The sequence below is a fragment of the Lithobates pipiens genome, unplaced genomic scaffold, assembly GCF_037356315.1.
Source record: "Lithobates pipiens isolate NorthernLeopardFrog02 unplaced genomic scaffold, aLitPip1_a1.2 Scaffold_3, whole genome shotgun sequence".
NCBI lineage: Eukaryota > Metazoa > Chordata > Amphibia > Anura > Ranidae > Lithobates > Lithobates pipiens.
Genome location: NW_027507790.1, coordinates 178962125 through 178978542, shown reverse-complemented (window position 1 = coordinate 178978542; position 16418 = coordinate 178962125). Strand labels below are relative to the sequence as shown.

Below are 16418 nucleotides of genomic sequence, written 5' to 3'. Positions count from 1 at the left end.
TTAGATATAAGGACAATGATTAATTCCATGGGCATCCCATATCCCAATCCCTATCCAAGTTGTATCCCCCAATAAAACAACAAAAACAAAGCTGGCAAAAGACTGTTCATTGTCTCTAGACAGGATGTATGAAGTCTGGCAGTGGGGTGATTTGGCAGATCGTTTATCGGTAGTGCTAACACCATGGCTACACACGCAAGACCCCAAGCACACTGGGGCAAGGTTGAAGTCCCATAGAATATGTGTAACTGGCATCTCCATCGACGTGAACAACAAAGAGATGTAGAATATTTCTGCAATTCCAAAAAAGTGCAGCTCAGGATGATGTTCACTTATGCCAGAAAATAAATAATGGAGAGTGGATAGTGATATCCCAGTGTGTGTACCTCATTTCTAACAGGGTACCCCAGGTCCGAAGCTGCGACAGCCAAACTTTTTTTTTCCGTCTCTGTATTGCCAATTGCACTGCAGTTGCTAATTTGATCCCCATTTCAGACTTTAAATACAATACAGAGGAAGGCATCTTTAAACTTTTCCTCGGGTCAGATGTGCAAAGTAACATGACACAACCAAGGGTAGAATAAATTGTATACTTTTTTATCTATTGTAACACTACGTTTTTTAAACTAATACAGATCAAAGTTTAAAAAGCATGTTAGGAGGATCCACTAGTGTCCAGACTGTTCCTAGACCTATAGGGACCTATGGTAAGCATTTATGCAGACAGTGCACCAAAGCACCACCACGTCCCACCAGTTTCTAGTACTGTCACTTTTACTTTTACACTTGTTCTCTTTGCCATATAGGAGCAGTTCACACCTTAGTGTGGAGGACTCATTTGCTATGGTGGGCAAAATGAAATTAACAAATGGTCACATCCACAACTGGGGATGGTGCAACAGGTGTTTTGGCTGGTGCACTGTGGATCCTACACAGAAATTGCTATGATAGACCCATGTAATCAATCATCACTGCTCCTATCCCGAATCTAGCTTGTAAGGGGGCCTACAATTGGCTGTGTGTTGGAGCCAAACTGTGCAACTGGGGTGTTTGGCTCCCACGTCTCAACTTACAAGGCTGCTTCTTGCCCGGTATTTATTTGGGCACTAATTCCATCCATTACATCACAGGGAAAGGTTTTCTCTAAAAGGGGCCTAACACCTTCACTGACATATAATCACACACATAGGTTGGACTTGATGGATTTGTGTCTTTTTTCGAACCTCACCTACTATGTAACCTAAAAAACGCTTTTCTTATACCAGACTATATTGGGAACAGTCATCTAGTGGCAAGCTAGTTAATTGCACCTGATAACAAGCTGTTGACAATTTCATCCAAGGAATAGACCAGGCTTGAGTGTCAGTGAATGATTGTTGGGCTACTCTGCTGTGCCTTACCACCTGCAGACTTTAAGCAATTGCACCCACTCTGTCTTCAGATAACTGCGCTCAGTATTACATGCTGTATTGCTGTAAAGTAAAGTACTCTCCTGGTTCTGTCTCTGTCAGAATTAGTCCCAAACATATAGATATAGACCAAAACTATGAGGGAAAACCACACAGTTCATAACTGTGACAGAGATGGGGGGTTACTGTGTGCCAGCATATCCCAAAATTATGTTCTGCTTCCACCCAGACCACAGGCTTCACCATGTGCACCAGTCAAACAAGGTCCACATTTTCCCCCGTCTTGCTTTCTATCTATATATATTTTTTTTGTTTTGTTAAGTATTTTTGACAATGGCTTTCATAAAAAAAAATAATAACTTTTGCATGAAGATATCACTTAAAGCAAGCCTTGTTTGCCCTCCTGTTTTACAAGGTAAGGTTTTTTACATATACCGTATTTTTCGGACTATAAGGCGCACGTAAAAGCCTAAATTTTCTCCCAAAAACGACCGTGCGCCTTATAGTCCGGTGCGCCTTATATATGACCTGTTGACATCGCTGGAGTTCTTTGTTAACAGTATCTGTCATCTTGACGTAAACCTTCGGACTATAAGGCGCACGTAAAAGCCTAAATTTTCTCCCAAAATCGACCGTGCGCCTTATAGTCCGATGCGCTTTATATATATGGAAATATCCATTTTATCAGCCGGTCGTTGCTAGTGCGCCTTATAATCCGGTGCGCCTTATAGTCCGATGCGCCTTATATATGGAAATATCCATTTTATCAGCCGGTCGTTGCTAGTGCGCCTTATAATCCGGTGCGCCTTATAGTCCGAAAAATACGGTACTTTAAAGCTTTGTGAAAAGAGCCAATTAGTCTGATTTAAATAAACTGACACCAGAAAGGTAATTCTTCTTTCCTTGTGGCTGACAAACTGGAAAGAGAAGATTCTGCTTACCATAGTGTGGAATTATGGCCCAAGCCATGGCTGATGCATATATTCCACCAATCATCCAAAACATACACAACCAGCTCAGGTGCTCTCCTCGCTTCTCTCTTGCAAGAACTTCCGAAAAATAGGAAAATGCAGTTGGTAGAGCTCCTCCAATCCTAGAAAAATTGTAAGATAGAAGTTGGATAAATGTCAACTGCACAGTTTATAGTATAACTGACCTTAAATTAGACATCTATAGCAACTTTTTTATAATTTGTTTTAGTATTATTGGAAGCCATGTTGTGTCTACATCCTCACTACTGTTAAAGAAGGATTCCAGAGATTGAAAATCCACCAATTAATGCTGCTATACATTTTAGACATGTGCAAAAGGAAAAAAAATGTTTAGTTTCGTTTAGTTTTAATTAGTTAATTCATTAATTTCGTTTAGTTATATTCGTTAACTTCCTTAAATTCGTTTTCGGATTTCGTTTAGTTTTCTACCGAATTCGAAAAATCAGCCACATAAGTGACATATCTCGGGGTCACTTGGTGCTAGAAACTCCAAATTTGGATATGTTGTAGTGCTAGTACTATTGTGTTTGTATACCAAATTCGGGGTTTCTAGCTATAAGTGACCCCGAGATATGTGGCCCCAAAATCGGGTCGCAAAATGTCATTCTCTGCTCTAACTAATAACATTTTGCGACCCAATTTTGGGGCCACATATCTCGGGGTCACTTATAGCTAGAAACCCCAAATTTAGTATACAAACACAATAGTACTAGCACTACAACATATCCAAATTTGGAGTTTCTAGCACCAAGTGACCCCGAGATACATGGCCCTAAAGTCGGGTCACAAAATATTTTCGAATGTGGTTGAAATAATGTCGAATCAAGTTGAAATCATTTCGAATTCGGTAGAAATATTTTCGAATTTGGTTGATATATTTTCAAATGTGGCTGATTTTTCGAATTTGGTATGCAAACACAATAATACTAGCACTACAACATATCCAAATTTGGAGTTTCTAGCACCAAGTGACCCCGAGATACATGGCCCTAAAGTCGGGTCACAAAATATTTTCGAATGTGGTTGAAATAATGTCGAATCATGTTGAAGTGTCTAGCACCAAGTGACCCCAAGATACATGGCCCTAAAGTCGGGTCACAAAATATTTTCGAATGTGGTTGAAATAATGTCGAATGCAGTTGAAATAATTTCGAATGCGGTTGAAATAATTTCGAATCATGTCAAATTCATTCAAATTCATTCATTATATTTCTTTCGTATTCGTTGTAATTTGTTATTTTTTTATTCGGACATTCGGATGCATCCGAATGTCCGAAAGATGCAAAATTCGGCCGAATTTCGATTCGTTACGAAACGAATTGCACAAGACTAATACATTTATTAAAAATAAGCAAATATATTTTAAAATGATGAGTATACATTGATTAGCCATAACATTATTTAAGGTCACTGACAGGTAAAGTGAAAAATCTTAAAGGAGTTGTAAACCTTCGAGGTTTTTCACCTCAATGCATTCTATGCATTGAGGTGACAAACCTCCTGTAATGCTGCAGGACACCCCCCCCCGAGCCCCTGTTTTACTTACCTGTACCCCCTCTACCTCGTCCTGAGGACGAGCACATCAGCAAAAGCTGGTGTCTCAGGTCCTGATTGAATGGATTGATAGCAGCGCAGCCATTGGCTCCCGTTGCTGTCAATCAAATCCAATGTCCCGGGGGCGGAGCCGAGTCATACATTTGGCTTCTGTGGATGCCGAATGAATGACCCAGGAGCGCGCCCGCAAGGTAACCCCCTGGGAGAACGATTCTCCCAAGGTGTTGTCTAATGTGGAGAGGAGCCGCAAGAGCCACAGAGGGACCCCAGAAGAGGATGTTCAGGGCCGCACTGTGCAAAACGAGCTGCACAGTGGAGGTAAGTATGGCATGTTTGTTATTTAAAAAAAGCAACTGTAACTTTAATTATATCATTGCAATGGAATCTGAAAGTTGGAGGGATATATTAGGCAGGAAGTAAACATGTTTTCCACAAAATTGATGTATTGAAAGCAGAAAAAATGTTAATCGCAGCTTTCTGTGTATGGGGCTGCGTAGCCGCAGACCAATCATAGTGTCCATGTTGCGCCTGTGTCCACAGCCAAAAAATACCTACAATGGGCACATGAGCATCAGAACTGGACCACGGAGGAAAGAAAGAAGGTGGCCTGGCCCAATTAAGCATGTTTTCTTTTATATCGTGTAGAAGGCTGGGTGCCTGTCAGTGGCGTTGAGACCATTAAGGGTGCACGGGCGCCGCCCCCTCTCTCCAGCCACCCACTCTGTGTACTATGGATAAATTCATGCATTGCATGAATCTATCCATGGCTACTGTAGCCACCTCCTATTCAGGCATCCAGCCACTTTTCAGGCGTCAGGTGCCTGAATTACAGCGGCGGGGGGAGGGTGTTTTTGAAGCACCTAATTAGAGCCATAGGATCTAATAGGCTTCAAAAAAGGTGCACTGCGAGAGCAAACCATTTTGCTTGCAGTGCACCAGGTGTGTTATCAAAGCAAATGAATATTTGGTGTGCATGATGTACTCTGCATATAAGTTAAATAAATAGGGTGACAATATACATCCTTGCCACACTTCTTTCACAATTTTGACCAGTCAGTTGTTCCATGACCTGTTCTAACTGTTGCATCTTGACTTGCATACAGGTTTTTCAGAAGACAGGTGAGGTGGTCTGGCATTCCCATTTCTTTCAGTATTTGCCACATCTTGTTGTGCCTAAACACAATTGAAGGCTTTACTGTAGTCAATAAAGAAGAAGCAAACATTCTTCTGGAACTCCCTTGCTTTCTCCACGATTGAGCGAATGTTGGCAATTTGATCTCTTGTTCCTCTGCCTCTTGAAAATCCAGCTTTTACTTGTGGTAGCTCTTGGTTCACATGCTGCTTGAAGCCTAGCTTAACCTTGCTAGCGTGTAAGATGAGTGCGATTGTACGGTAGTTTGGTGCTGCCTTTCTTTGGTATCGGAATGTAAACGGACCTCTTCCAGTCCTGTGGCCATTGTTGAGTTTTCCAAATATGTTGGCATATTGAGTGCAGCACATTAAAAGCATCATATTTTAGGATTTTAAATAACTCAGTTGGGATACCATCACTTCTGCTAGCTTTGTTATTAGCAATGCTTTCTAAGGCCCACTTGACTTCACTCTCCAAGATATACGGTTCAAGGTCAGTGATTGCATCATCGTGGTTATTTGGGACATTCAGATCATTCTTATACAGTTCTTCCATGTATTCTGGCCATCTCTTCTTTTTCTCTTCTGCTTCTTTCAGATCCTTGTCATTTTTGTCTATTATTGTGCCCATCTTTACATAAAACTTTCTCTTGATAGCTCCAATTTTCTTGAAAAGCTCTCTAGTCTTCTCCATTCTATTATTTCCCTCTAATTCTTTGCATTGCTTGTTTAAGGTCTTTTTGTCTCCCCTTGCTCTCCTCTGTAAATTTGCATTTAGTTGGGTATATTTCCCCTTTTCTCCATTGCCTTTTGTGTTCCTTCTTTGTTCAGCTATTTGTATGGCCTCAGCAGATAGCCACTTTTATTTCTTGCATGCCTTCTTCTTTGGAAAAGTTTTAATTGCTGCCTCTTGTACAATGTTACACACTTCCTTCCATAGTTCCTCAGGCACTGTCTATCAGATCTAATCCTTTAAATCTGTTCATCACCTCCACGGAGTATTCACAAGAGATCTGGTTTAGATCATATCTGAAATGTGTAGCGATGTTTCCCACTTTTTTCAATTAAGCCTGAAATTTGCAATAAGAAGATCATGGTCTGAGCCACAGTCAGCTCCAGCCAGCTTTGCCAACCCCCCAAAGTGAAATTTACTGGCAGAACACCAAAATTTACAAACAGCACCAATTTTTTAACTGGCAAAAAATCATTAAATTTACTGACGGATCCACATTCTTTACTGGCATTGCAAAAAAGTACCTAAAATTACTGCCTTTAGTGCTAAACAGTGCAAATATCAATATTTAAACTATAAACATATAGCTAGTGCTAATAGCAATGTGTTTACATTAAATAAAAGTAAAAAAAAACATATTTCTCACTTTCCCTCCTAGCATTCACAACAAAGCATTCCAAACAAGGGTATACTTTAGGAGGACGCTCAAAGGCATAAGAAGACCCCCATAGCACGGCTGCACAGAGAAATTGTTGATGATTGCCACTTGGATGCTTCACTATGCATCTCCTGCATGTGATCACAAATCATAATAAATGACCAATATATAGGGCAGCACTCATTTGCTCAATAGCCTTTCATTCAGCCCACAGGCTGCATGAAAAAAAGAACATTACAATATATGCCCAACAAGGACCAGCAACGTACTGGTATTTTGCAGGACTTTGAGTGGTTATACCAGAATGATGCCTGCAAGTTTAGGTATCATCTTGGTATCATTCTTTTCAGCCAGCGGTCGGCTTACATGTAAAAGAGATGTTTTTACAAATAGTGGGATGGACCACCCCCCCCACCCCCCCACCATCTTCCATGGTTTTCTCAGGCTCTCCTGTCCAAACAACCAACCCAAGAATGCAGCCGGTGGTTCTGCCAGCTGATCATAGAGCTGGTCGGAGACCAGAATGGCTCCAATCATCTCTATGGCCTAAGAAACCGGAAGCGACAAGGACTTCATAACTTAGGTTTCACCGGATATAAACAGCACCATTGGGAGAGCATTTTATTACACCGATCTTGGTGTGGTCAGATGCTTTGAGGGCAGAGGAGAGATCTAGGGTCAAATAGACCCCAATTGTTTGTCACTGCCTATTGCTATCATAAGGGATATATACATTCCCTGAGAATGTTTAAAAAAAAGAATGATGGAAAAAAAAAAGCAAAATAAGTAATGAAAAAAAAGCACCCTTGTCCCCCGTGCTCACGAGCAAGGTGAATGCAAGCGTCGGGCTGGTGTCATATGTAAACAGCAAATGCACCATGCATGTGAGACCAGAATGGCTCCAATCATCTCTATGGCCTAAGAAACCGGAAGCGACAAGGACTTCATAACTTAGGTTTCACCGGATATAAACAGCACCATTGGGAGAGCATTTTATTACACCGATCTTGGTCTGGTCAGATGCTTTGAGGGCAGAGGAGAGATCTAGGGTCAAATAGACCCCAATTGTTTGTCACTGCCTATTGCTATCATAAGGGATATATACATTCCCTGAGAATGTTTAAAAAAAAATGAATGATGAAAAAAAAAGCAAAATAAGTAATGAAAAAAAAAGCACCCTTGTCCCCCGTGCTCACGAGCAAGGCGAATGCAAACATCGGGCTGGTGTCATATGTAAACAGCAAATGCACCATGCATGTGAGGTATCACCATGAAGGTCAGATCGAGGGCACTAATTTTAGCAGTAGACCTCCTCTGTAACTCTAAAGTGGTAACCTGTAAGGGATTTTAAAGGCTTTTAAAAATGCATGTAGTTTGTCGCTGCTGCAAATTTTAAAGCATGTTGTGTTTAGTATCCATGTACTCGGCATAAGATCATCTTTTTTATTTCATCAAACATTTGGGCAATATGGTGTGTTTTACTGAATTAAAATTAAATGTTTTTTTCCCCAAAAAAGTGCGTTCGACAAATTGTTGCACAAATACCGTGTGAAAAAAATTGCAACACTCACCATTTTAAGCTGTAGGGCCTTTGCTTTAAAAGCATATATAATGTTTGGGGGTTCAAAGTAATTTTCTAGCAAAAAAAATTTTTTTTTATGTAAACAAAAAGTGTCAGAAAGGGCTTTGTCTTCAAGTGGTTAGAAGAGTGGGTGATTTGTGACATAAGCTTCTAATGTTGTGTATAAAATGCCAGGACAGTTCCAAACCCCCCCAAATGACCCCTTTTTGGAAAATAGACACCCCAAGCTATTTGCTGATAGGCCTGTTGAGTCCATGGAATATGTTGCCATAAGTTTTGGGAAAATTACAAACTTTTTTTTTTCTTGCACAAAGTTGTCACTAAATGATTTATTGCTCAAACATGCCATGGGCATATGTGGAATTACACCCCAAAATACATTCTGCTACTTCATCTGAGTACGTGGTTAGACTGCCAAAAAGTCCCACACATGTGGTATCCCCATACTCAGAAGAAGAAGCAGAATGCATTTTGGGATGTCATTCCACATATAACCACGCCCTGTTTGAACAATATATCATTTAGCGACAACTTTGTGTAAAAAAAAAAATATATTATTTTTCTGAAACTCGTGGTAAAATATAAAATATTCCATGGACTCATGGCTATCAGCAAATAGCTTGAAGTGTCTTCTTTCCAAAATGGGGTAATTTGGGGGGTTTTGTGCTATCTTGACATTTCATGGCCTCCGAAACTGTAATAGGTAGTAAGGAAGTGAAATCAATTTTACACCCTTAGAAAGCCTGAAGGTGGGGATTGGATTCTGGGGCCCCGTACGCAGCTAAGCTCCAAAAAAGTCTCACACATGTGGTATCCCCATACTCAGGAGAAGTAGAAGAATGTATTTTGGGGTGTAATTTCACATATGTCCCTGACATGTGTGAGCAATATATCATATAGTGACAACTTTATTTAATTTTCATGTATTTTTTGTGATTTGTGTAATTTTTATTTATTTTTTGTCATTTTTCAATCACTTGTGACAAAAAAATAAAATATTCAAAGGGCTCAAAATGCCTCTCAGCAATTTCCTTGGGGTGTCTACTTTTCAAAGTGAGGTCATTTGTGTGTGTGTGTGGGGGGGGGGGGTGGGGTTGTACTGCCCTGCCATTTTAGCACCTTAAGAAAAAAAAATCTACCCTAGTTTGTAGACGCTATAACGTTTGTGCAAACCAATAAATATACGCTCATTGACATTTTATTTTACCAAAGACACTTGGCTGAATACATTTTGGAGTAAATTTGACTAAATTAGACTAAAATTTAGTTTATTGGATTTTTTTTATAACAAAAAGTAGAAAATATCACTTTTTTTTCCAACATTTTCGGTCTTTCTCCGTTTATATCACAAAAAATAAAAATCGCAGAGGCAATCAAATACCATCAAAAGAAAGCTCTATTTGGGGGAAAGAATGATGCAAATTTCATTTGGGTACAGCACTGCGTGACCGCGCAATTACCAGTTAAATCCATGCAGTGACAAATTGTAAAAAGTGCTCTGGTCATTGAGCAGCCAAATCTTCCGGGGCTGAAGTGGTTAAAAGATCTTCTACTGTTTTGGAGCCAAATACATTGGCATTCCTTCAGAGGTCTAGTGGTCCCATGCTGCAACAGGTCAGGACTGTTTTGACTGTATGGCTGGTTAGTGTAATGGAGTTTACATGATTTGTAATGAATTGGTTGAGTTTATTGGTCTTTTATATTGAGAAAATAAATGCCTTCTAGTAAATAATGTTCATATTTCAATGATTTTATTAAAATGTATTGTAGATTGTTATGCCGTGTACACACAGCTGGACTTTTCGTAGGACTGAAGTCCGAAGGACTATTCGACAGAGTTCCGACGGAGTTCTGCCGAAACGGACTTGTCTAGCTGACTATTTAGCTCTCCTGCTACCTGTCCTTGGTTTAGGCATTCTTTATGTTAAGATCAGTGACAGTATTGACATTTTGACACTGCCAATTGCCACAGAGGAAGATTGTTGGGAAAGGCTGTCTATCAAAATTTTGGAGCCCCATGATCTGTAAGTAAGCGCTGCATTACAGCGAAGTAGATAACATTAAATTAATGTTTCATATGATACAGCATGGTCTATTAGATTTCACACTCACATGAAACAAATATTATTAAATATTCACATGGTCCATGATCTGCACAATTTGAACTGTGTTTAAGTATACTTGTGATGGAAGATTACTATTGACTTAGGATTCAGTGTTATTTATGACCTGTCTAAATTCCCATTATCTAAAACATGAAAAATGGGTATTGATGAAGCTGACATACAGACTGGGGAAGATTTTCACTCCATAAATCACTGATCCAGATCCAATAATACATGACAACTGTTATTATAATTAATTATTTTGTGAAGATTTTTTTCAGTGAAGTAATATCCGCAGTGTTTTGTGAAGAACTACAAAATCACAAAATTGATTAAAGGCTAAGTTAATTTTTCCTGAAAAAATAATAAATGCACATTTTTTTGCAGAGAGCCAACAGGAGCATGTAGAGCAGGGGCGTCAAACTCAACTTAATTGTAGGCTGCATCAGCATTATGGTTGCCCTCAAGTCCAGAGCACCTTGTGTTTCGCACATGTGGTGTAGAGCATTGCATTAGTAAATCATGGGTGCATTGTCAGGCTCCTGCAGACATGTCCTCCAGCTTTCTATCTGTACCTGTGTACAGGATTTCTGTTACAACTGGAGGACATATCAGTGGACTATGGGGGCACTCATCAGTGCCCTTGCAATCCTTTGAGAGCTATAAGCTGTTGGAACTTGTATGAATGACGCAGAGCCCTGAACAGCAGCACCGATTTTGAAAAGTGACAGCGGGTGCAGGGTGAATAACCCAAGCCCACTGTCACGGGAAGGGGGGATTGTGGGGAGGGGGGTGTGGCATAGTAACATGTTAAAACTTCTTAAAGGGAATCATGCCGGAAATAAAATATGGGAGCTACAAATGCTGTCTTGTTTTTTAATGTTGCAAGTTCCAAGGATCTCCTTTTGATCGCTTCACTTATTAGGTAATTGAAACCAGGAACCTACAGTAAAGTGACTCCCAGAGCCAGAGCTCTCTAATCAAAGGGGAGCATGTGGACAGCTAAAATAAATAATAATAATATTAATAATAAGGTTCCGGCTAATATAGTAGGTAAGATGAGGACCTAGAAAAGGAGGCTTTACTCCACCCAAGTCTATAAAGCCTTGGTGCTCCCGGACTCAGCACAGAAATTCCTAGATCTTATATCATTTTTTATATAGGATATATATATATATATATATATATATATATATATATATATATATATATATATATATATATATATATATATATATATATATATATATATATCACTTTAAAGTAAAGCCCCACACACACTGATGATTTTTTCCTTCAGATTTACCAAAACCATATAATATGAGGTCAAACCTTAGGAGTTTAAATTTGTATGCAATCAGACAGGCCCTTGCACTACATGGTTTTAGCAAATGTGAAGGAAAAAATCTGCAGAAAATCTGATGTGTGTATGGGGCTTACGTGTATATCCTTTTTTTTAAATTTAGGATAGTTTAGAGAAGGGTTAAAGCCACAGCTAGTTTTTGCTGTCTGTGCACCATCTGGAAAATTTTCCATTACTTGTCCCTGGAAAAGGTGTCCCCATTTAAAGATTTCTCCTTATCTTGACTTTTTGCCTCAGTGACAGTAGACTCCAGTTTAAATAGAATGGTGAGTTTCTCCAATGAAGACATAGACAGCTGTAAAAAGCTTGACAGGGAGTCTCCACTCCATCCAAAAGTATAATAAAAAGGTTTGCCCGGAGCTAAACTTTAACCGTGACTATACGGGAAAAAAATTAGTCTACACATTTTGACAGTTCTACAACCATGCTAATTTGAATTAATGCATAACAAGTAATTGGCCAGAGAGGAATCCCATTTCATAAAAATTATTATAACTGGTAAATTCACCTGCGGGTTATTTTCTGGAAATTAAAGCCTATGTATTCTTTGCAAAAGACTTATTAAAGCCCTGCTTCATTCTAATTAAAAAAAAATTTCATTTTTTTAAATTGGGGATCTGTTAAATCACCAAATATACTGATCAACACTATTAAACACATCGCTCACGCCAGTGACCAACTCCTCATCTATACTATGTGGGCTGGCAGCACTCAAACAGAGTTCCATTTACATTAAATAGTTAAAGCTCAAATGCACTTTTGTGGAAATAAATATAGCAACAATAAAATAAAAAATACAGCATATACAATTGCTACACAAGTCCTGTTGAATTTGCTGTAAACTTCAATGCAATATTGCAACCTGGATGCATTCTGTACACAGTTGACAAAATACCTCCAAAAATGTAATTTCCTGCTTGTGAGGTTGTCTCACTGATTTTAAATGAAGTCTGCACCAAGATACAAGGCAGATTTTAGCAGGGACATGGGTTTTAGGTAGCCAAAGTCCTACCCCCACCACTGGTCAAAATTTGGGGCTGCTAGCACCTATGGTTCTGGAGATAAAGGGCTCATTGCGCAGCCCGTCAGAAGCTAATACAGCGTGGCCAGTTTAAATACAAGCTGGCACACTCTGTTTGCAACAGACTTAGAGGATGAGCTCACAGTACCACTGACTTCTTGTCAGAGGCACTGAGCTCAATGGACAACTTGGAGCCTTGGACCAATGGTAAAGCACCATTGGTCCAAACTGTCCAATAAAAATTCTGCAGTGGAGGCTCTCCTCTCACTGCAGTGTCATAAAAGGGGGCATGTGTCTAAAAGACACATGCTCCCTTCCAGCCCAGCCCTCTTTACTAAAAGGAAAAAAACATGGGTCTAAGGGTATAAGGTTTACCCATAATTCCATGTTTTTCTCACACAGTTAAGAGTAGACATGTGCACACCAAAGTATTTTGTTTCCGAATTTTGTTTTAGTCTGAAAAATAAATTTATTTAGTTACTCCCAAAATTAGTTTTTATTTATTTAGTTTAGTTAAAAAATGCATTCACCCGAAAATCCAAAATAGTTAAGGTCGAATCTGTCATTGAAGGCTTATGGTATCTGTCGAATGTTCTAAGAAGATTCGACGGAGCTAAACTGTATGACGCCGCAATCGTACATTTCCAGTCGAATGTTCCGCCTACAAGCTATAGTAGAATTCTAATGTTGTATGACACTAGTAATAATTATATTTATTAATTATTATTACTAGTCAACCAACATTAGAATTCTTCTATAGCCTATGGGCAGAGCATTTGACCATAAATGTCCGCTCACGGCGACTGCTTTGTCGAACCTTCATGTCAAATCTTTTCTCTCTATGTCAAATAATCTTGGACCAATAGAGTTTGGTTAGGCACATTCGACCTTTTTTGCTATTGTCTCTATAATGTCAAATCTTTTCTCTCTATGTAGAATCTTTTCTCTCTATGTCAAATCTTTACTCTCTATGTAGAATAATCTTGAACTAATAGAGCTAAGGTTAGGCACATTTGACCACAGTTTTGATGGACACAGATCGCTATTGTCAGCGTCATGTCATATCTCCTAAATGAAAACGAAAATAAAGCATTTGTTTATGTCAGATCTTTTGGTTTTTGGATTCTGCACCGTTTTGTTAGAACGATAATGAAAATACCCGAAATCTGGACAAAAATGCATTCGGACGAAAACAAATGCACGTCTAGCTAAGAGTGAGATCCTGCTGCTGCTGAAAAGGTACTTTTTAATCAAGCTAAATAATTTATTAGATTAGATTATTATGCTACATGTTATAACATAATCATTTATTATTTATCTATTCACTGTGAAATTACTGATTTGATGTTATAACTTCAGTAATTTGTTTGTTAACCCACCTGCTTGAGTACAGTTTTTGAAAAAATAGCAAATTACTTAAAAAAATATATATAATTATTTCAAATATAAAGAAAAAGTACTAATGCGCTACACCTGCCTACTATCTCAAATCAGTGAAAAAAATATATATAAAAGGAAGCAGCCAGCAGCCAGCCAGTCCCTTTGTTTTCTTCTATGCATATTACCAATGCCAACCGGATGTGTTTGGAGAAAGGGGGAGAGAATTGAATGTATATACATAGCGGTATATAGCGGTACAAACAGCGGTACTCCATTGGGGCTGGATCGTTAAGGATTCAACGTATACCTGAATTTATCATAAACGCTCTTTTGCCATTTATTGGAGGTGAGAGGCTGGGGAAAATAGGTGGTGCACGCACTGGGCACTGAAGTTTGCACAGAAGTTTGCAGTGGACTATCACCAATAGAATATCACTTTTATATTTTTGCATGGACTTTGATAATATTTATGCATGGTCTTAGTGGACATTTATTTTTTGTCAGTATGCACTCTTGCGCTTGAGTGGTTATTGATTATATGCAATGTATTATTATTGTTTATGCACTTATACACGAATTTGGATTTTTATGCATTTGTATATACACACGTATTTGGATTTATATTCATTTGCATTATTCATGCACCTCTAAACCACTTGAAGCACTTTTATTTATTATACTTTGTTCTCATTTATGAGTTAGATTTCATTTTTGCTATTCATATATTTTTTTAGTATTACACTTTTTTCACTTTATAGGTAGCGCCGCATTTATTCACTCATATATAATTATTTGTATATTACTTACTTATGTAATTCACCACTTGTCACCCAGGCCAATTCTGACACGTCTTTCCTATATATAAACATCATAATTTCTTTGCTAGAAAATTACCCAGAACCCCCAAACATTATTTCCTGGACCTCCCCATGTCAGCCTACTATGGGTCAGCTCCGCCCCGTCTGACCCCTCCAGGACCACCTTTTTCTTAGGACATAAAGGGCAGCTGTCTGTTATTTTTTCATCCTCGCTCCGGATGCCTTTTAAAGTTTATTTATTTATTTATTTTTTATTTTTTTCTCCATCCACTATCCATCCTGTTCGGGTTCAGCCTCTCCCGGATGAAAAGACCCCCCCATATAGGCTGTAAATCTCCTGAGGAGGTGGGTTCCCATGGTGCTGGGATTGTATGGTACAGTATAAATGACTGTGTATTACTGGAAAAGGTCACTGGCAGTATAAATTACTGTATATACCTGTTCATACAGAGTATGAATAGCAATCTATCTAAGTGCTGGCACTCTCTCCGTCTATGTTTTTGTGTGTTCAGGCAGTGGTTTGGCTTGCTGGGACTTGTAGTTCACCACCTCCACATGTATTCCTTTCAGGAAGCTTAGAGTTGAGCAGGTGAGGTCAGAGGTAGCTTCCTCTTTGGGTTGCCTAGCAAACACCAGAATGCTCACTGCTGATTTGCAGCAGGCTCTGTCATCTAGGCTAATCTCAGCCTCCAGCTGATCAATCTGCTACTCTGCTCTGCTCTGGTAAGGCCCCTTTCACACTGGGGCGGCGAGGGTGTCGGGGGTAAAACGCCGCTATTTTTAGCAGCGTTTTACTGTCGTTTTAGCGGCGGTCTGCGGCCGCTAGCGGGACAGTTTTAACCCCCGCTAGCAGCCGAAAAAGGGTTAAAAACGCTCGCAAAGCGCCGCTGCAGCGGCGATTTGCCGACAGTAGAGCCGCGCTGCCCCATTGATTTCAATGGGTAGGAGCGGTTTAGGAGCGGTGAATACACCGCTCCTTTCACCGCTCCAAAGATGCGGCTAGCAGGACTTTTTTCACCGTCCTGCTAGCGCACCGCTCCAGTGTGAAAGCCCTCCGGCTTTCACACTGGAGTGAAAGAGGCCGGTTTTTTCAGGCGCTACACAGGCGCTATTTTTAGCACTGTAGCGCCTGAAAACCGCCCCGGTGTGAAAGGAGCCTAAGCCTGATTTCCAAGATTCTCATTACCTTTATAGATCTGGGGAGTTTCGCCTGCCTGCCTATCTGCCTTAGCACTGAAGATTCGGATGGAGAAATTTATTTTATTTATTTTTTGTTTAAAAAAAAAAGAAACGTTTTTTTTTTATGTATTTTTTTTTTTAAAGAGAGCACATCCTCTGTGTTTTACAGAGAGAAGGGCCCAGTGTGAGCTAAATGCCCGCAAAGAGGTTCCTAATCAGTATTCCAGCCTCAAAGGAGTAAAAAGGGGACTAGACATGACAAATCGCAGAGTCACATGCAGCTGGATAGACGCCTGTTGTCACAGCATTCCAGATCTCCCTCGCCTTACCTCACTTTTGTCACTTTTGTCACTCGGACCCGAGCCAAGAGAGGTCAAGACATCAGAAAGCCTCTAGAAAGTGCAAATATGGGCGCAGACACAGAAGAAGATCCTCTTCTTCGAATAGGTCTTCAATCTTCATCGCCAGCCCAGGCAGATGTTAATAACTTGGA

General features: G+C 39.6%; 1 protein-coding gene across 1 annotated transcript in view; it reads right to left on the bottom strand.

The window, feature by feature from the left end:
* Positions 1 to 16418, bottom strand: part of SV2C (synaptic vesicle glycoprotein 2C) — a 305412-nt gene that overhangs the window by 128721 nt on the left and 160273 nt on the right. Inside the window, exon 4 of the mRNA XM_077462561.1 lies at positions 2351 to 2502. Coding sequence (XP_077318687.1) covers positions 2351 to 2502 — 152 coding nt within the window. The remainder of the gene's footprint in view (positions 1 to 2350; positions 2503 to 16418) is intronic.